At 40.6% G+C, this 22,943-nt stretch overlaps 1 protein-coding gene across 19 annotated transcripts in view; it reads right to left on the bottom strand.

Moving 5' to 3' along the window:
- Positions 1 to 22,943, bottom strand: part of PARD3 (par-3 family cell polarity regulator) — a 655,030-nt gene that overhangs the window by 9,297 nt on the left and 622,790 nt on the right. For all 19 annotated transcript variants that reach the window (XM_080812103.1, XM_080812093.1, XM_080812097.1 and 16 more), the window contains one exon: positions 12,660 to 12,780. In XM_080812103.1, the coding sequence (XP_080668229.1) occupies positions 12,660 to 12,780 (121 nt within the window). The remainder of the gene's footprint in view (positions 1 to 12,659; positions 12,781 to 22,943) is intronic.

Genomic DNA, 22,943 nt, shown 5'->3' with positions numbered 1-22,943 from the left:
GTCATCTACTGACTGCTGCGTCTCAGCAAAATCAGTTATCGGCTGTGTAGACTGTTCCTTGCAGACCAAACCCCCGTGGATGCTTCAACTTCTCACTGACAGTTTTCAGCTTACCTTCCCTTCTAGATCTGCCCTTTTAAATGAAAGTAGCTCTGCTCAAAATAGACAGCAGTGCCTCTAACTTTACAAAACACCCACCGATGGTTTATCTTAGCATCGGTGACACTAAGTAACCCATCTGGGCGCTGTGGACCTCTATTCCCCTTTGTGTTATGCAACATTGCACAACAGGCATATTCTGTGTGAAGAATGTCTCTTGAAAACAAGCTATCGATTTTCTTTGGGAGTTGAAAACCAATGGCAGACTTTGACTCGACACTAATTTCCTAAAATAACAGAGTCTTCGCATTCGCTCCGAGAGTTGTAAGATAACATGTGGGCTTGCTACTTAAGGAGTAGCTCCTGTGGCTGGCTTTTGTGCGAACAGAATGCAAGCATCGTCTATTGTTCTCTTTCTGCCTGGCCAGCATTATCTTATTTGTTGGTAAGCAATAATAAGGCAATATATGGGACAAAAATTTCAAAGCATATGGGCATAGTCAGTGAACATATTAAAAATATCCCGGTACAAAAATAATGTGTGAAGAGATTAGGCTTTACAATACCCCAGTCTCTACTAGTGGATGTTTATAACCACACTCACCGGAACAAATGTGTGTTCTGAGACCTGCTCCACAACACCGTTCAAATAACACATCAGCGGTGCCTTCAGCAAGGAAAACACTTTGCTGAGTGAGTTCTGTTTATGCAAACAAAGCATCAACCAATTGTTCATCAACTCCATTAAGGAAGACAGACATTTTCTTCCACTACACTCGATGAGGCTGGCCAAAAAGAGAACTGAGTGGTTCTATTGTTCATGGTGAGGCATGGGAAGCTTGACAGAAGCCACTGGACAGAGGGAAAGCAAAGCAAGAAAATACTACACAATTGCCTTTACACCCTCAAAAAAGAACCACGTTTCCCTTTCCTTTTCATTCAGTATAAGCTATATACATGTGTCAAGCAGTCTTGAAAGATCTGGCATTCTCCAGTAGGATTTAGTCACCAGCTTTTTAAGCTCATGCTGTTCTGTGACACACTGCTTGTGGAGATGTGAAAAGAAAATGTAAGGTCTTGTAGAAATTTCAGGTGTATTTTTAAGTTGTTTCTCCCAGAGGCCTGAAAATTTGATTCTGACAGAAAAAAAAAAAAAAGCAGAAGAAGAAGAAGTTGAAGGGCTTTTGTTTCCTCCAGTGTGTGGTTTCTGACACCGTTCTCCTCAAACCTTATCAGTGGTGAGCATCTAGTTGGATCTTGATGCACTCCAATAATAAAATTATCATCACACGGGATTGGAAAACTTAACATGAGTGAATGAATTTGGTATTGGCAGACTGACATATGTCATCCTAGTCTGCCCACTAGGATGAAATATACACCTTAACCTTACCATGAATATTTTATTCCATTTCTCTTTTTCAAAGCATGCAAACAGGTAAGTTCTTAAAAAGAATCACCCTTATCTTTAGAATGAAATGTTACTGAGCTGCAGATTTCCAGGAGGCTTATATACATGAACAGCCCAGAGCAACACCTAGGTAAGTTCATCCTGGCAAGTTTCATACTTGGCCCGAATCAAAAATAACCTGACCCATGATTTCAATGATGATCGCATAAAAATGTAAATTGTGGGAACAGTATTATAATGGACAATCCTGACTTTTAAATAGTGGGGTTTCCATCTCTCTGGCAGAAATAGAATAATGTATCTGGAGTCCAGAAATCACAAAAATAAAGAAATGAAGAAAGGTAATTTGTAACCCCAGAGAGAAGTGCAGGTTTTCAAATAAAACAGTATCAACAAGCACCACAACTAAGTAACATGTATACAGGGAAACACATGGGTAAATTACAGTTGTTATAATTCTGGAAATTCACCAGCCAATAAGGTAATAGCTCTGTTTTTAAGAGTGCAAATTACAAATAACCTGGCCTTGTTCATGATGAAATTTGTGACAAGCAATGACCTTTCAAGTAAAAAAATAGCCAAGGTTGCCACAGCCATGGTAATGTAGAGATTGTAAATAGAAATAAATATGTGGTGATATCTTACACAGTACACTCGAGGGCCATGATACGTGGATCTCTTCATGGCTCTTGTTTAAAACCACAGTGAAAACTATGTTACTTTCGTGAGTTGCAAAGTGCTGGTCTTTATCATGATTATAGAGAGATATTATTTATACTGTACCAACAACTATATAAGGTTTGGAAAAGCTACACAACTTGCCCATCATTTACTGGTGTAAAACAAAATATTAAAAATATCATCTACACAGTGTTTTCATCACATTAGGTCATTAACTAAGCATTTTCCTCAGTTAAACAAAATCATTCTTCTTTTGCCAAAGTGAAAATAAACAATACAAAAAATAAGAACACAAAACCAAAACGGTTAACAGTTCATGGGCTAAAGAAAGAAGAAAAATAAATTACGCACCATACAATGTTTCAGCGCCAGTTAGAACTAGGCAATGTTGTCAAACTTTTAGAGCTTAATATACAAGTGCATGTGTTACATAGGAAAGAAAATTCATTAATGTTTTATGAACATTTAGAGAAAATAGTTTTTAGATACTCTAACTATTCTTCATGTAAAGCAGCATGTAAGCCTATGTGTGTGTGCACCTGTATCTGTTCACAAATACACACATGTATGTGCTATTCTTATAAATGACAGAGAGAGAGGGAGAGAGGGGGCTGAGAGGGGCAACAAGAAGAGGAAGAGAGAGAATCTTAAGCAGGCTCCCCACCTAGCATGGAGCCTCAATCTCATGACACTGAGATCATGACCTGAGCTGGTATCAAGAGTCGGAGGCTCAACTGACTGAGCCACCCAGGAGCCCATCTAAATGATACTTTTGAGTGACTTTCCTATTTAAATTATCAATGATCAAAATTCCCAAATTTTCTCATACATTCAAAGGGCACATATTGAAAGCAAAAATGAGCTACAAGAAGTTTGTCTGCTTCGGAGGAAAAGCTGTGGTGAAGATGATGGCCACGATCACTGAAAGAACACACGCCCACCTGAGATCTGGAGTCCCCATTTCAGCAATTCAAATGTGCTGCAACCCTAATATACATCCCACGTGCTGATAAAAATGGTAATTTACACATTTGGTAGCGGGCAGGAAGAACGGCTACACCACTGAATCACGTAAAGAGTGTAAAATGTTTATTCTTTTTAAAAAGGGGCAACTGCTAACCTTGGTAATTATTTTCTGAAGTGGACCCACTAAAAACTTTGAATCAAGACAAAGTTAACTTTTGTCTATTGATCCCGCCTTCGCAGCCCTCCACCTCTACCCCTCACCCAAGGTACTTCTACAACTATCGATCGAACTCTTGTGGGTTCTGAATGTTGAAAAGCTTAATTGCTACTAATGATGTGACTAATGCTTGGAAAATCTGCAGAGCATACCAGTTTCCCTCATAAAGTTTTTATAAATACATGTTTGATTTTTTTTTTTTTCTCTTTTTTTTTTTTAATTTTTTATTTTAATAAACATATAATGTATTTTTATCCCCAGGGGTACAGGTCTGTGAATCATCTGGTTTACACATTTCACAGCACTCATCATAGCCCATACCCTCCCCAATGTCCATTTCCCCACCACCCTCTCCCGTCCCCCTTCCCCCCCGCAACCCTCAGTCTGTTTCTTGAGATTGAGTCTTTTATGGTTTGTCTCCCTCCCAATCCCATCTTTTCATTTTTTCTTTTCCTACCTCCCCCCAAACCCCCCCACCTTGCATCTCCCCTTCCTCATATCAAAGAGATCATATGATAGTTATATTTCTCCGATTGACTTATTTCGCTAAGCATGATACCCTCTAGTTCCATCCACGTCGTCGCAAATGGCAAGATTTCATGTCTTTTGATGGCTGCATAGTATTCCATTGTGTATATATACCACATCTTCTTTATCCATTCATCTGTTGATGGACATCTAGGCGCTTTCCACAGTTTGGCTATTGTGGACATTGCTGCTATAAACATTCGGGTGCACGTGCCCCTTCGGAGCACCACGTTTGTATCTTTAGGATATATACCCAGTAGTGCAATTGCTGGGTCGTAGGGTAGCTCTATTTTCAGTTTTTTGAGGAACCTCCACACTGTTTTCCAGAGTGGTTGCACCAGTTTGCATTCCCACCAACAGTGTAGGAGGGTTCCCCTCTCTCCGCATCCTCGCCAGCATCTGTCATTTCTTGACTTGTTAATTTTAGCCATTCTGACTGGTGTGAGGTGGTATCTCATTGTGGTTTTGATTTGTATTTCCCTGATGCCGAGTGATGTGGAGCATTTTTTCATGTGTCTGTTGGCCATCTGGATGTCTTCCTTGCAGAAATGTCTGTTCATGTCCTCTGCCCATTTCTTGACTGGATTATTTGTTCTTTGGGTATTGAGTTTGATAAGCTCTTTATAGATTTTGGATACGAGCCCTTTATCTGATATGTCATTTGCAAATATCTTCTCCCATTCTGTCAGTTGTCTTTTGGTTTGTTTGATTTTTATACACCGTTTGTCTCTATCTCCTCTTTCCCAACCAGTGTCTGGATCTACTTCCCCCTGCCGCCCCGCCCTCAAACAGCAGGTAGGTTGAAAATACAGAGTAGCTCTACAGAACAGGCAAGCTCTCTAGTGTCACGTGCTAATGGCAACCCAAAGCAGCATCACTTGTTTCCACTACCTGACACCTCTGTGGGTGGCACGGCCCACTGGTCATGGAGACTTTGGGTGGGGGGATGGGGCCTGCGGCTACAAGAAAGGGGTCTGCTTTGCAGCAGCATGGAGGCTTTGGCCATGAGTAAAGGGCCCCCCTTTTCCTGCAGGAATGGCTTTCTCCAGGTGGACTTCTAAGAGAGGTGATTTTCACCCAATGTGAACTGTGAGGCCATCAACCGAGAAGGTATTTGTTGAGTCAAGGCATGGAGCCCCATTATAAGGAAATCAGAGCATAGACCCTTGAAGTCTTAAGAAAGATGAAAACCAAAACAAAAGCATCATTTGCTCTGATTCCCCAGGTACAGGGAAGGCAATCTGGGGGCGTGGGGTGGCTGTGTACTACCGACTGGCTTGCTAATTAAAGCAGACAAAACCCTAAAAAGGGAAGAGGAGCCATTGAAAGTGCAAGACAGAAAAATGGAGAAAAGGACAGATTTTTTTTTTTTTTTTGTTATATTTGTTTAAAGACAGCTAGGAAGAAAGCTTGGAGGAGAAGAGGGTATTCACATCGCAGAGGATCAATTTTCCATTTGAAGGACTAAACTACTTTCAGTCACTACCAACCTGGGATGGAAAGGATTTAGCAATATAGCTATTAAAGGCTCCATTATCCCATCTATCAACCGCCTCAGCCAGCAAGTCTCCTTGTGGGCAACACTCAGGTATCTGCAAAGTTTTAACAGCATACTGTACTTCTGTCTGCAGCCTGCAATTTAATTCTTTTAAAAGCAACACTAAGTCCTGTCCATATCTGAGCTCTGCGATAATAACCCTAACCTCAGCTATTGTTCCATTATCTTAAGAAAGATTTAAAACAACTTGCTGCTTTATTTATGTTGTACCTGGCACGACACCGGGGAAGAAGTTGCTTTTTCCTCCTTCTCCTTCTTCTTTTCTTACCCAACTTGGGATAGAATTCACTTTAATTATGGAGCTAAGGAAATTTTCTAGGCCTCTGCTCACCTTAAAGACTTTTTGTGCCACAAATCAGCTCCCTTAGGCCCGAACATTATTTTGAACAAAAGCCCAGGAACAGGTGCATTCCACACTACTGGAGTTTAGGGAGAACATTTTGAAAATGGATGAATGGAAAAGGGCTACGTGGATGCATTTTCTGCAGCATGGCTCTCTGTATGTAAAGTAATTGGCTTGGATCTTTTTCTGTGTGATACATCTGGTTGCACTTTGCGTGTGGCATTTCCAACAAGCATGGCAATTTCAACTACTGTGGACTAAGACGGACACATAGTTTGAAGATGAGTTTGTGGCTCCTTATAACGAAAATGATTACAAACCGTTCTAATGGGTGAGATCACAGTCTCATCCTTTCCAAACACAGTGACCTTTCAAGGTCAGAGTACATACAGGAAAAAAAAAGAAAAAGACTCGAAGACACTCAAAGCTCATTTTATAAAACATAATAAAAACCATACACCCAGCTACCTTTTGAACAACTGAGCAGCTCTTATTAAGGCAACAATGAGAATTGGTAGGGAAATTAATACACTAGGTAGAATTAGAGTCACTTGAAGCCCATTTATATGATCAGCAGGAAGAACAGTACACAGCAAGATCCCAATTGTTTGAAAATAAAAAAATTTTTTTAAAAAGGGAAAGAAAAGGTCAACTTCTGACCCACAATTTAGGAATTATTCCATTCTTATAGTAATCAGCTTGTCATCCAAATAATTCCCCACTCACTCATTACAGGAAATGATAATACAAGCCAAGCGGTCAGTCTAAAGTTGCGATGGCATTTTGTTATACAATAATTTGGCCTATGACCTTCAGTAGGTGAGTTTCTGGATGTGTAAAATTTTCTCAAACATTTTTCCTGACAAGATCATATTAAGCAGATAAATAGAAATCTATGTCAACATATTCCCCACTACCATTAAGAAAAAAAAAATCCTTATAAATGAATCAAAATTGGTATTAAATCATCTCTACATCTTCCAATGAAAAACATCTACAGCTAAGAAGTATGAAATCCTCATTTAGCCTCAAACAAACTTGGACATTTGCAGGGGGATACAATGTCAGCAACCAGAAGTCTAATCAATCTGAGTTCCCAAATACATGTTTCTCTCTTTTTCAAAGTTATATATTTAACATTTATTTCAACTTCAGCGAGGTGTTCTTTCTTTCAAGTACATGCCGGCACATGTACTTGAAATTGAAATGATACAGAGAAGATAAGCATGGCCCCCAGAGTGAACACCGAGGTCTTCTTTCCAGCCTTTCCTCACCAGCCACACTGATTTGGCTGTGGTTCCTCTGTGCTTAATACTCTGTGCACAGCTGTATCATAAACTGTACAAAATACTCTTTTCTTTTGGATCAGCTCAACTGTAGGGTCCTAAGGGTAGTCTTTTCTTCCTGTCTTTGTCCTCCCGCACCAAACACACCGACTAGAACACAGTAATAAGCACTCAATACATTTGATCAACTAAATAATTAATTATTTAATTCTGGTTTGAAATCCACATTCCCAAGTAAAGAGGTACTCTGCTGCTCCTCACAGTGTGGTATGGGGACTGAGAAACCCAGGCAGGCTCTTGCTGATTAGGACTCTGTGTTTGAGAACCATTTTCATATAGGATTGGACTTCTCCCTCAGTGGCCACTGTACTCTTTCCTCTTTTCAGCCTTTCTGTGCAAATATACATAGCTAAGGATGTTTACCACACCTCAAAAGAGAATCCTGCTTCAAATCCATTGACATGATACATCACATCAATAAGAGAAAGGGTAAAAACCATCTGATCACGTCAATAGATGCAGAAAAAGCATATGACAAAGTACAACATCCATTCACAATAAAAACCCTCAAAAAAGTAGGCCCAGAGGGAATATACCTCAAAATCATAAAGGCCGTCTATGAAAAACCCAGAGAGAACATCATACTCAATGGGGAAAAACTGAGAGCTTTCCCTAAGATCAGGCACAAGAAGGGATGTTCACTCTTCTCACCACTTTTGTTCAGCATAGTGCTGGGAGTCCCAAAGCAATCAGACAACAAAAAGAAATAAAAGGCATCCCAATTAATAAGGAAGAAGTAAAACTCCCGCTATTTCCAGGTGACATGACACTACATATAGAAAACCCAAAAGACTCCACCAAAAAACTATGAGAACTGATAAATGAATTCAGTAAAAGACACAGGATACAAAACCAATGTACAGAAATCTGCTGTATTTCCATACACTAATAATAAAGCAGCAGAAAGAGAAAAGAAGAGAAAAATCCCATTTACAATTGCACCAAAAATAATAAAATACTCAGGAATAAGCTTAATTAACCAAAGAGGTGAAAGGTCTGTACTCCAAAACTATAAAATGTTGATGAAAGAAATTGAAGAGGACACAAAGAAATGTAAAGACATTCCATGCTCATGGATTGGAAGAACAGATATTGTTAAAATGTCTATACCACCCAAAGCAATTTACACATTTAGTGCAATCCCTATCAAAATACCAATAGCATTTTTTCACAGAACTAGAACAAACAATCCTAAAATTTGTATGGGACCACAAAAGACCTCAAATAGCCAAGCAACCGTGAAAAGGAAAGCAAAACTGAAGGCAGCAAAATTCCAGACATCGGCTTCTATTACAAAGCTGAAGAGATCAAGAGAGTATGGTACTAGCACAAAAAATAGACACACAGATAATGGAACAGAATAGAAAACTCGGAAATGAATTCACTATTATGTGGTCAATTAATCTTCATTGAAGCAGGAAAGAGCACCCAGTGGGGAAAAGACTGTCTCTTCAACAAATGGTGTTGGTTAAACCTGACGGCCACATGCAAAAGAATGAAACTGGACCATTTTCTTTCACCGTACACAAAAATAAACTCAAAATGGATTAAAGACCTAAATGTGAGACCTGAAACCATAAAAATCCTAAAAGAGAGCACAGGCAGTAACTTCTTTGACATTGGCTGTAGCAACATATTTTTAGGTATGTCTCCTGAGGCAAGTGAAATAAAAGCAAAATAAAGTATTGGGACTATAAAAACTATTTTATCAAAATAAAAAGCTTTTGTCCAGGAAAGGAAACAATCAACAAAACTAAAAGGCAGCTTACCAAACGGGTGAAGATATTTGCAAATGACATATCTGAAAAGGGTTAGTATCCAAAATATATAAAGAACTGATACATTCAATACCCAAAAATCAAGTAACCCAATTAAAAAATGGCCAGAAGACCTGAACAGACATTTGTCCAAAGAAGACATCCAGAAGGCCAACAGACACACGAAAAGATGCTCAACATCACCTATCATCAGGGAAATGCAAATCAAAACTACAATGAGATATCACCTCACACCTATCAGAATGACTAAAATCAACAGTATGAAAAGCAAGTGTTGCTGAGGATGCCTCATGCACTGTTGTTGGGAATGCAAACTGATGTAGCCACTGTGGAAAATAGTACAGAGTTTCCTCAAAAAGTGAAAAAAAGGGGGCTCAGTGGGTTAAAGCTTCTGCCTTCAGCTCAGGTCATGATCCCAGGGTCCTGGGATCGAGCCCCGCATTAGGCTCTCTGCTCAGCAGGGAGCCTGCTTCCCTTCCTTTCTCTCTGCCTGCCTCTCTGCCTACTTGTGATCTCTGTCTGTCAAATAAATAAATAAAATCTTAAAAAAAAAAGTTAAAAAAAGAACTACCTTACAATCCAGTAATTGCATTACTGGATATTTATCCAAAGAATACAAAAACACTAATTCAAAGGGATACATGCAGCCCTATGTTTATTGCAGCATTATTTACAACAGGCAAGTTATGGAAGCAGCCCAAGTGTCTGCTGATACATGAATGGATAAAGGAGAGGCAGAATACACACAATGGAATATTACTCAGCCATCAAAAGGAATGAAATCTTGCCATTTGCAATGACATGAATGGAGCTAGAGAGTATAATGTTAAGCAAAATAAATCAGAGAAAGATAAATACCAAATGATTTCGCTCATATGTGGAATTTAAGAAACGAAACAAATGAGCAAAGGAAAAGAGAGAGAGAGAGAGAGAAACCAAGAAACAGACTCTTAACTACAGAGAACAAACTGATGGTTATCAGAGGGGAAGTGAGTGGGGGGATAGGTGAATAGGTGATAGGGATTAAGGAGTGCACCTGTTGTGATGAGCACCTGGTGTTATATGAAAGTGTTGAATCACTATATTGTACACCTGAAACTACCATAACACTGTGTGAACTATACTGGAATTAAAATTAAAAACTTAATAAAAAAAAAAAGAGAAAGAACCCTGCTTTAGGAAACCTGGTAGGAAGAGACTGAGTCAATTATGCCAAACAATATAAATAGATTAACATAGGGGCGCCTGGGTGGCTCAGTGGGTTAGGCCTCTGCCTTCAGCTCAGGTCATGATCTCGGGGTCCTGGGATCGAGTCCCGCATCGGGCTCTCTGCTAGGCAGGGAGCCTGCTTCCTCCTCTCTCTCTCTCTCTGCCTGCCTCTCTGCCTACTTGTGTTCTCTCTCTGTCAAATAAATAAATAAAATCTTAAAAAAAAAAATAAATAGATTAACATAATTCGGTCATGCTGCTACCTGAGAATGACTCAATTTACCTGATCAACTAAAAAAATAAGTGTTTTAGAAAAGCCATGCCATTAATAGTAATATTGTTGCAGTAATTAATTCTGCAATATTGTTGCAGAAACACAGTTAGAGATTTTCCTAGATATTATATCTGCTGAACTTGTTTTATAACCTCCCAAAGTTAGGCTGGGCTTGATTTCACAATCCTTACTCTTGGATGTTGGTCTCATTCTGCCTATTGCCTGCCCCAAGGTTCCACCTTCCTCACTCGAACTGAGGTAGCACCACTTCTCCCACTTTTCTTCCTCTTTCTCAAAATTATCTCCCACAGACTCCAGTTTGACCCCTAAACCCCACAATCAAAAGGTTTATAGGTTTCTGGCCTTGAGCAGAGTCTACTGAGGGTGATGGATTTTAGAACCAAAAAGGACCTCAGAGATGACTGGAGGTCTAGAACAGCGCTTCTCCAAGTTGAAGAGGCTCTAGAAGGACCCCTCCAGGCCTTGTTAAAATACAGATTCCTGGGCCGCACCCAGAGAGGTGGAGATCCAGAAGGTCTGAGGCAGGGCCAGAGAATGTGCAATTATAACAAGCTTCCAAGTGACAGTTCAAAGTGCTGGTCTGTGGACCACACTCGGAGAAGCTCTCCTTGTATCCACTTCGCCTTACGAACTCAGCTTCCTCTTAAATTTTCATTTTATAACAAAGGGTTTAATAACTGGCACTCAACCATCTACTCTAACTCTCTTGGTTTACAACATCAGAAAAGAGGCCTGAGGAGCCAGATCACCTGGCCAGTGGGCCTGTGCTCTGTCCTGATACCATCCTTCTTCAAACTCCTAATCTAGCTTTGAAGTCTCTGACTACATTTCTACCTTTCTCTCTGCTTCCCTACAAAATAACCAACCTCTCAATTCTGGGTCAGCTGGGTACATACCCTTTCCCAAATAAAACAGGATTTTTTTTTCCACTTTAAGCCCTTACTAACACTACTATTCCTCCTAGTCCTACTTCCCCAAATATCTAGTGTAATTATAATTCCAGCGCATTGAACTGAACTCATGAACTTTTTGGACCTTAATCTCTCATTTACTTCAGGAACTCACATGGATGGGATACCTTTGACCTCAAATCATCCAGAATTGTCCCACCTCCAAGATCCTGGACTCTTAAAAGATATATCATCTTGCCCACAGCCCCCTACGCTTTCCAATCTGTAGACCACCGACCTTTCTTGCATCCTCCCAGGCAACTGGGGTAATGCTTCCTTGAGCTGTACTCACCCAGCCTGGGCAATGCTCCACCAGCATCTTCCCCAAGCCTCCAGAGTGCCTTCCCTGATTTTCGGCCATGTCTGTCTTGCCAATCCCCAACACTGAATTAATCCAAACATTGTTCGATTCCCAGTCCTCTAAGCCCTGTTGGCTATGGGCACAGTACAATGTTGACTAGACTTACTAATACTCTCAGCTAGAACCTCCCACCTCAAGCAGCTTGTATGTTCACCTCTAACAGATTCTCTCTCAAGTTTCCAAAGAGATTCCTCAAAATTCCCGTCATCTTGAACCTCTCCACCACCCCGTCCCCCACCAAATCTCCCCCAGTGCCTCCCATTCTCAGCAATCGCATCTTCTCCAAGGCAAAACACAAGAACAGAGCACAAGTCTGGGGCTGGACTTAGGGGGATTAGCACACCACTCTGTAGAATTTGGACTCTCTCTTCTGGTCCCTGAGACGCCATTCAAAATTTTGCTTTAGAAAAATCACTGTGGTGGCTGTGAGCAGGACACACTAGAACAGGGATATGGGCAGCTAACCCAGAGGGATTCCACAAATACACAAAGGGGATGAGGGAGAATAAAGAATCAAGAATTCCTAAATACTATACTTTGTGTATAGTAGATACACAATAGACATGTGTTGAACTAATTTATTCTGGCTCTGATTCTGAAAAAAAATGTATATAGAAAAATATTTACTAAAGTTAAAAAAAAAAGTGCATAGTTGAGAGCAAGAATCCCTTGGCTATGTCTTGTCATAAGGCAAATGCAACTGATTATGCAATGGACAGATGGTGCAACAAGATATAAAATGAAATTAGCAATGATGAAACCCAGATGGAAATGAGGAAAAGGTCAATATGTTAAAGGTCAAAGGAATTTGGCTCCATCTTGTCTTGTTTCATAAAGGATGAAGGTCAGAGCTCAGTGGCTCTTTACTGCAGGCAAGTTGTCAGACTGTTCTCTGTGCTGCCGAACCGCGCACTCACCCAGGGTTGCTCAAAGCTATAGGTGCGTCGCCGATCTTCCACATCTTCATCCTGCTTCGCCTGCTGAAATTCTTGCCGTAGACGCTGTATCCGATCATGGTTGCTAGGCGTTGATCTGTTGCTAAAAGAGAGAAGGGGCAGCAATGAACACCCTTCAGAGATACAATCTGTGATGTGCAGTTGCTAGGGGAAGGAAATGGCAGCTGGCTGTGGAATGACACCGTTTAAGAGGCAGTGAGTTTATAAGACAATATCTGGGCACTTAAAACGCTTTCATTTTGTTCTTATGATTAAGACTTATTGAAGACTTGTTTCAGATATTCAAGAGGGCAAGCAGTATTTTTAGACATTCCTGTTTTATGCGGTACTTTAAAAGCTTCATTTCCTTTCTGTAATCTGGCAAGGTGTTGGCAGCAACATTTTTTTGGAAAGGACATTGCATTAAGAGACAGAAATACCAGGGTCCCATCCTCGCTCCCCCACCTTCTCAGACTAAGCCACTTAATACCTCTGAGGTGTGGGGTTTTATATACAGATGAATTGGACATGATAATCATTTCTGCTCTAAATATCCTAGTTGCAACAACCAAGTAACAACTAAGTAACAACACAGCCTCACGAACGTGCAGTATCATTTTCATAATGCCATTATATAAAGTTTCTGTTTAGGAGTTATCTGTATACAAAAGGCAGGTCTCACAGCATAAAGGACAAGCATTTAAAAAATAACTTTGGGGGCACCTGGGTGGCTCGGTGGGTTAAAGCCTCTGCCTTCGGCTCAGGTCATGACCCCAGGGTCCTGGGATTGAGCCCCACATCTGGCTCTCTGTGAAGCAGCGAGCCTGCTTCCCTTCCTCTTTCTCTGCCTGTCTCTCTGCCTACTTGTGATCTCTGTCTGTCAAATAAATAAATAAAATCTTAAAAAAAAAAACAAAACTTTGGGGGGCAGTTTGATTTCACCAGTTAGCTGATAATAATGTTGCCTTCTTTTTTGATAGCATTAAATTTTAATTCTCACAAAAAGCTTTTAAGATAGGTACAAATGGTAGTATTTTTCTCTCTCTCTCACCACACACACACACACAAACACGCACATGTAGAAAATGACTTTCGTGACTTGTCTGCAGTCTCCCCATCAACGGGGAGGGGAGGCTGGAATCCAGATTCTTCTGGAACCCAGTCCATCCCTGATTTTGCTGTGCCGTGTTAGGTCCCTCAGTAAAACGTGTATCAGACTCCAAAGCCCCTGCTTTATAAAATCATACAGATTTTAAAAACAGTCTTTGGCAAGAGTTGCAGAGATGGCCAAGTTAAAACAATCTTAAATCTCATGGCACTTTTGGTCTATGTTATCCCCTGAGGACGAAGTCATGTCCTATCAGGAGAGCTATTCAAGCACATTAGGTACATGCTGTCTCCCCAGTGACACATCGGACTCCTTGAGGGCGAGAATCAAGCCTTGCATTTATCAACTATACCCTCCAAGCTGCTCACAGAAAGGAGAGCTATAAGCTCCTAGAAGACGGGGTCTCTTCACTGAAAACATGTTACCCTGGTTACTCAGTGTGATTCTGAGTTCCTCTAGCTGCACACCCGCCCTGGGTCATGTAATTTGTCAGAGGTAGCTTGGAAAGAAGAAGTCTGCCATAGTGGAGTACATAAAATTCTCCAATATATATCTTCATATGATTCCATGTGTTTTGAAAAATTCTGAAGGTTTAAGAATCTCAGATTGAAAATATTCACATACAGGAAATATGAATATCTTCCAAGAATATGGGATAGTCTTTCATCATTTAATCCACTGGGTAGATCCCTATCATCTTTATGTTGCTATTAATTTTATTAGAGCTTCTGGAACATTCTGGCAATACTCCCAGTTTGATTATTTTTCCCGTCAATAAAACCCTGTCTTCCCTTTTTTCTTCTGACAAATATTTTGAACAGATCACCCTGAGAACATTAAAGGCTAATAGGTCTGTACAATGTGCTACTTGACAAGGCTTCAGCCCACGTCTGGATACTGCTTAAAACTTCCCCTCCATACTCTTGAGCTGAGCAGGTTGTTATTCTCACTGGTTTGCAAGAAACATATAAAGCATCTTACATTTTTGAACACATACACTTACAGTAATGGCTTCCCAACATAGTACCCAATCCCTGGAACTCCTGCTCTCCATGTGAAGCTGTGATAATGTAGGCACAAAGATAGTTCCTGAGATAGGAAGTGAGCATTCGTTAATCTCACTGCTGTTTCTCCAACTGTGACTTTTTTGTTCCTGGAATACTTTTCATAGCTTTTAATATGAGGCTCGTAGGAGGCTTGACTGACAAAATATTTTACAGGTCTGACTAGAAATATTTCCCTGTTATGTTCATGTAGCATAGACAGTTTTAACCCTATCATTATTAGGTTCATGAAGTCCAAACCACTGATGAAAACTGATCTCCTACTACTTGTGGTTAATTGAAAGTGAGAATCTCCCAATACAGCAAGTTGACCCAGTGTCCTTAATTTTAAATTCTGGTGACCTCAATGTTTTTCACAGTAACAGCCAAGTTCTGGAAGTCACTTTTGCCCTTATTTCAAATCTCAGCAGCTGGTGAGACACTGCTTCACTCTCTTTTCCTTTGCTTCCTTTCCTCCTTTGCTCTAGAGAATGGCAACCCACTTGCCTAAGACTAGCGAAGCCACATTAAGGATTGAAATTGAAAAACAGGCCGCAATGGTTTTCATGATTGATGATGACTTCCAAAGACTGGAAGACCATCAAGCATCCTTGGGGACAACAGTTGGCAGTCTGAAGGTGAAATCCTGGCTTCAAGAATGAATCTCTTGCAACTGCTCACTCTGTTTCTCAGGCCAGTCTATAACGGGCCAATAATTCACATTTGGACTTCTAAAGTTCTTGGTTGGCTCTTCTGCCAAGAAAGCCAAAGGAAATTTTAAATATTCATTAGCATTAGTGGCTAAGGCCTACACATCCCAATCAACTTATACTTAGGTTCATTGACAATTTAGGTTGCTCATTATTTTATGTGTGGGGGAATAACAAAGATACCACACGAGTTATCAGATGGGTGAGAGAGACAATACAGCTCTTAATGACAAGCCAGTAAATCATAACTTCTACAGAAACAAGGGATGAAGAGGACAATTACAGAGATGGTTTTTCCTTTTCCTTTTTAAAAAAGATTTTATTTATTTATTTGCCAGAGAGAGAGAGAGAGAGAGAGAGAGCACAAGCAGGGGAGCAGCAGGCAGAGGAAGAAGCAGACTCACCACTGATTAGGGAGCTGGAGATGGGACTCGATCCCGGAACTGTGGAATCATGACCTGAGCTGAAGGCAGACTCTTAACTGACTGAGCCACCCAGGCATGCCAGAGATAGTTTTTTCGTAAGAATCTCCACAGACATAAGACAATTTAAGTCTAACACCAACACAGCCTTCCCTTACACTTTTTTTTTTTTTTTTTTTTTTTTTAGTTTTAGTCCAATTGGAACTTTCTTTTATACTTTTATGTGTGTGTGTATTTTGTGTGTGTATATATAAATTTTCAACTAAATGATGGTGGTTGGTTTTGGTTCAGTAATTATCTGCAAGTCTTTCTGACAGCATTAAAACAAGGATACATTGGCTCACCCACTATGGAGATTCCTAGTCCGGCATGAACAGTGTAACCCTGAATTATATGGAACTCAGATCTTTCCCATTCACAATTACAAGGCATTTGTACCCTCTCCATCAGAGGAAGATCACACAGAGTGCTAGGCTTTATAGCCTTTGGAATGGACCACTGCGACGTGCTTTGCAAAAGCAGCCAACTGTAGCAACGATCCTATGTGCCCATGAGCTCTGGAGTCTGTCCTGTGCCTGAGCCCTGCAGGCACGATACCCAACCATCGCCTTAGGTCCAGTGAGTGAGAAAGGAAACATCAACAGGCGTTCTCTTGCGTCCATGAGAATCATCCAGAGCACTTGCTTAAAGATGCTGATTGACAAAGACTCACTTAGAGAGTTTCTGAGTCAGTCAGTCGTGGGCGGGTCCTAGGAATCTGTATGTATTCGAAAGCACTGCAGGTGCCATATGGACACCACTTAGAAAACAATTCAGCCTGTAAACATTATAGTCGGGACAAATTCCCAGGCCCGTGGGGCAATTAACTAAGGACGGAAGGAAAGCCGACGGCCTTGGGACACCCACGTGGGTTCTGTGACAAATGGGAGTAATACGCTTGGTCTGGAAAGGGGGTCCCTTACTTGGTTTCAGCAGATAGTTGTCCTGAAGGGATGTGAGCCTAACGTTGCCTTCTATTTTCTTTTTCTTTACAGAGAAGCCAGAACTATAGTCTTCTCCCCGATTCCCTGAATTTTAAATGTTAGCTTACTTTCTTTTTTTCGAGCTAAGGTGAGACAAAACAAAAAACCAAACCAAATAGGTCTGTGGCCGGCTAGCTTGCAACCTCTACTTTGTATTCTGCGGATGCTGCCTGTTTCATACGTTGCTTTTCTAGGCTATTTACTTCCACTGCACCAAGATAACGCCAGTGATCCCCCAGTAACAGGCCCAAGAAACAAAAATATTAAAAAAAAAAAAAAAAAAAAGACAACTAAGCATTTCCACCTAGCCTTGCCTCTCCAAAGCTGTCTGTTCCTTCTGATCTAACGCTGGGTCTACTGCCCTGCAGGCTGGAGTTCTGACCTATCTTTTCAGACCAACATATGCTGAGAGAGAGGGGTTTGTGATGTGACTGATTAATTCTTTATGGACTAAAAATACCTTAACATTTGCATTTTTAATTATGCAAAAGAAATCTGGAAAGCTGGAACAGAGGGCATAGCTTTAAGATCCAGAATTCAATGGAAGGGGTAACGACCACTCGTTTTTTTTTTGAGCAAGAAGTACCACCTTGGAATACACTAGTTTTCCCATAGAAGGAAGGAAACCATGATATGGGATGGGGAAGACAGAAGGGAAAGAACGAACTGTGGCAGGCTTTCCACGGTGCCCAGAATGGAAAGGTGATTATCATCTCTAGCACAAGACAAGGGAGGAAGGTATAGTCACTCGAATCTTTCTGAAATATCCCCTCCTTTCCTTCCATCTTCTGATTCTACCAGAAAACATTGTTTTACAGTGTTTATAACTTCCATGTGCATGTGTTTCTCTTTCTTAAGATCATGACTTCATCACAATCATTAAATATGTATAAATATATTTTTATATATAAATTTATATTTATATTTATAATATAAAATATATTTATGTATTATAAAATATATGTAAATGTATTTTATATTATATATATAAATATATATTATAAACTATATGTAAGTATATTTTAATATATAAATATATTTATATTCTGCAAGTCACGTTCCTGTGGCAGGGTAAACTGTTACATAAATACTTGTAATGGACAGACTTTAGAGTGGCACTGGCCCCATGATCCCCCTCCCACATATTCACACCTTTGCACAACTCCCTGCCGCTGAGTATGGGCAGGGCCTGTGACTTGCTTCTATCAATGAAATGGAATAAAAGTCAAGGAATGGATATGATCACATTTGTGTGAGTATATAAATATGCAGTGTCCATCTTGCAAGTCTGTATCTCTCTCTTCCGGCTTTGAAGAAGAAAGCAGCCTTGAATCCTACAGCTGCAGAGAACAGAATGCTGTCAACAACTCCGGGAGCAGGGAATCAAATGTTTCTCTCCCTAGTGGAGCCTCCCAGTGAGACCCCAGCCTGGGTGACTCTTTGATTGTACTTGGATGAGACCCTGAGCAGAGGATTCAGCTGAGCTCTTGCTGGACACCAGATCCAAAGAAACTGAGAGAAGAAGCTGTTAAGACTGTGCTTATTTGTTATACAGCAATAGAACTAATACCCTTTGATGTTGGCCTTGGCCATGTGTCTTGATTTCACCCACAGGATGTTCATGGATGTGATGCAAATAGGGGTTTGAAATGTGATTGCACAGTGGGTTTGTTTTCTTGTGCTCCATTGCAACAAAAGATAACAGACACTCTAAACCTCTTTCCTTTAAACACACACACCTACATATAGACACAAACACTCGCCACAACCACCACCACATCACCTTAGTGCTGGCAGAGTGGCGGGGGTGGGGGTGGGGGTGGGCTGGCCATACATAGGTATTAAATGGAATAAAGTTGCCTAGAAGCACAAAGACCTAAGCCCTGCCCATGGCTGCAAACAAATATTGCCTGTTGGAAAAGCATGCTGGTTCGAAGAGCAAAATCAAGAGAGGAATCATATTTTATGAATGAGTTTTACCACTATCATTTATATGGTTAGTCACTCCCATGTTCTAGTCTCTGAGAAAAATTGCACAAAGTAAATACTATTGCAGAAGATGTCCCTGAAAGATGGTTACTGCCAGATCTTAACACAAGAAACCAATCAAATGAGCTTTCCTCTGAACACCAGTATATCACCAAGAACACTCCATGGAAATCTACCCAATTGTTTAGGGTGACTCCTTCAGTCAATTTCCTCATCACTTCACCCAACGTACCCACTCTGGCTCTGTGAGCTCTGAAAATCAGTCCTCATGAGACCAAATCCACCATGTGGGTGTTTTCTCAAAGTATGGTGAAAATAGACTTGCCAGCCAGGTCATTCAGTAAAACCAAACTCATGGGCTCACTCCTAGTTTCTCTTCCTGGCAGAGATGGGTGACCCGCCAGGATCTGACATAACTCACAGAGATATTTCTGGTTAAAACTGGTTTTACTTAGTTTGTCCAGAGTTTGGGACTTAACATATGTCCTTCAAATCCCCAATTTACAAAGGAACAGGCACAATGTACATAAATCAGTTGCTTTCTTATACACTAACAATGAAAATATAGAAAGGGAAATTAGAGAATTGATTCCATTTACTATAGCACCAAAAACCATAAGATACCTGGGAATAAACCTAACTTGAGGAACTACAGAACAAAAATGAAAGAAATTGAACAAGACACAAAAAGATGGAAAAGAATGGCTTGGAAGAATAAACATTGTTAAAATGTCTATACTGCCTAGAACCATCTATACTTTCAGTGCCATCCCGATCAAAATTCCACCAGCATTATTCAAAGAGCTTGAACAAACAATCCTAAAATTTGTATGGAACCAGAACAGACTCCGAATTCCTAAGGAAATGTTGAAAAAGAAAAACAAAACTGGGGCATCACATTGCCTGATTTCAAGCTTTACTACAAAGCTGTGATCACCAAGACAGCATGGTACTGGCACAAAAACAGACACATAGACCAGTGGAACAGAGTAGAGAGCCCAGATATGGACCTTCAACTCTATGGTCAAATAATCTTCGGCAAAGCAGGAAAAAAAAATATAGTGGAAAAAAGACAGTCTCTTCAATAAATGGTGCTGGGAAAATTGGGACAGCTATGTGTAGAAGAATGAAACTTGACCATTCTCTTACACCATACACAAAGGTAAACTCAAAATGGATAAAAGACTTCAACGTGAGTCAGGAATCTATCAAAATCCTAGAGGAGAACATAGGCAGTAACCTCTTCGACATCAGCCACACCAACTTCCTTCAAGACATATCTCCAAAGGCAAAGGAAACAAAAGCGAAAATGAACTTTTGGGGCTTCATCAAGATCAAAAGCTTCTGCACAGCAAAGGAAACAGTCAACAAAACAAAGAGGCAACCCACAGAATGGAGAATATATTCGCAAATGACACTACAGACAAAGGGCTGATACCCAAGATCTATAAAGAACTCCTCAAACTCAACATACACAAAACAGATAATCACATCGAAAAATGGGCAGAAGACATGAACAGACACTTCTCCAAAGAAGACATACAAATGACTAACAAACACATGAAAAAATGTTCATCATCATTAGCCATCAGGGAGATTCAAATCAAAACCACATTGAGATACCACCTTACACCAGTTAGAATGGCCAAAAAATGGCCAAAAAATGGCCAAAAAAAAATGGCCAAAAGATAGGAAACAACAAGTGTTGGAGAGGATGTGGAAAAAGGGGAACCCTCTTACACTGTTGGTGGGAATGTTAAGTTGGTGAAGCCACTTTGGAAAACAGTGTGGAGATTCCTTAAGAAATTAAAAATAGAGCTTCCCTATGACCCTGCAATTACACTACTGGGTATTTATCCCAAAGATACAGATGTAGTGAAAAGAAGGGCCATCTGTCCCCAACGTTCATAGCAGCAATGGCCACAGTCGCTAAACTGTGGAAAGAGCCAAGATGCCCTTCAACAGATGAATGGATAAAGAAGATATGGTCCATATATACAATGGAATATTATGCCTCCATCAGAAAGGATGAATACCCAACTTTTGTATCAACATGGACGGGACTGGAAGAGATTATGCTGAGTGAAATAAGTCAAGCAGAGAGAGTCAATTATCATATGGTTTCACTTACTTGTGAAGTATTAGGAATAACACAGAAGAAATTGGGAGATGGAGAGGAGAAGTGAGGTGGGGGAAATCAGAGGGGGAGACAAACCATGAGAGACTGTGGACCCTGAGAAACAAACTGAGGGTTTTGGAGGGGCCTGGTGGGATGGGTTGGGTGAGCCTGGTGGTGGGTATTATGGAGGGCACGTATTGCATGGAGCACTGGGTGTGGTGCATAAACTATGGATCTTGGAACACTGAAAAAAAATTTAAAAAAAAAAAAGAACAGGTACACACAGTAAAGATTTTGTTAACCACATCAGCTTATACCCTTGGCCTTTCCATTTTTGCTCTACACTCCTCAGCCCTAGCAATTTACTTTTTGGCCTAAGTACAAAACTCTATTCCAAATGCTACTGGATTTCACACCTGCACTTGGCATCCAATTACTGGAAATGCAAAAGGACATTATTCTTTTCCCAATTAAAAAAACCCACAAAAGTCAATTTGTAAATTCTATCTGACATCTCAGATATGCCACTCCACGCTTGAATCATATTCCTACTGACGTATTTCTAGCATTCCCCCGGGGTTCCATGCTACATCCAAGGGGGGCTCTTAGAGCTCTGCTGACTGCCAACTTCTCGCTTTAAGGAACTCTTTCTTCTCCAGCCACCAGCTCTTCAAAGTCCAACCATCTCCCAGACTCCGGGATTTGCCATCCAGCCTTCTGAAACACCATTATGGCCTGCATCCGGCACACTGACAAACGCAAAGACCAGAGTAATTTAAAGCATCCAGGACACTGTTCATGACACTCAAAGACCCCGTTTTCCTGAACTCTGGCTTTTCCGAGCCTCGATGCTGTCTGTAGATAACCCGCCCTTCACAGGAGGGCCACTTATTTCAGGGAAATGTATCTCTTTTTTGACTTCCTTGGTAGTCACCCACAAATGAAAAGACTAAAGATCTCGTACGTTATGTAAACAACCCATCCTTCCTGGGTACTATTACTTTTCAAGATATTTCACTAGAGTAAAATTAAAGCACCTTTCCCTTCCTTGTCCAATGACTAATTCTTCCTGCATCCCAGAGAAGGAAAAACTTTTAGTCCCTTTATTTATACCAATGGCAAGTCTAAAATTCAGCTATGTCATGGATGTCACTTAAAACAGACACTAGGACCAGAGAAGGTAAAAAAGTGACACTCGAGGAAACGTATGTAGGGCAGACCTGTCACACAACTTTAGAAACAGGCAGCCAGCAATGACCACAAGCGTCTCAGATCATTAAGCAATGTCTTACTGTGATGTCACGCACCGATGTACAGAGTTGTAATCCTTTCAAAACAGACAGATTGTCAGCATGATAAAGTGGATACAAACAGGTTCTTGAACAGTGATGACTACAGTGTTGGGGGGAGGAAATGTCACTGAACTGAAAAGCGTTACCAACACATCTCCTAGGGGCCAGTGCCATCGAGAGACTGAAGGTATGTCTCATTATTCTCACCGAGCTGTTTCTCTACACTGATTAGCAACTGCATAAACTCTTCCTGATCTTGTAATCGCCAGACAAATAGTTAGAATCTACAGATGTCAGAACTGAGTTCCTAATTGCTGTAAATTAGTGAGCAAACACAGGTTTCTCATTAAACCTATTACACCCCGTATGTTAAAACGGAGCACTTGCATGTGTTTTTTTTCTTGGCACTCACATCGGGAGCATCCGTGGTACAAACCTAGGAAGAGAGAAGCAGAGTGGCATTGCTAGGGCGTGTGTGTGGCAGGCTGATTCCTGGGCAATGCGTTTGTTGCCGAAATTTTAATGAGGAGCTACACTGTGCCTCCATCTTTGCTTTCTTAA

The sequence above is a fragment of the Martes martes genome, assembly GCF_963455335.1.
Source record: "Martes martes genome assembly, chromosome: 8".
In the NCBI taxonomy this organism is placed as follows: Eukaryota; Metazoa; Chordata; class Mammalia; order Carnivora; family Mustelidae; genus Martes; species Martes martes.
The sequence above is the reverse complement of the archived record's forward strand: the minus strand, read 5'-3'. Positions and strand labels throughout refer to the sequence as shown.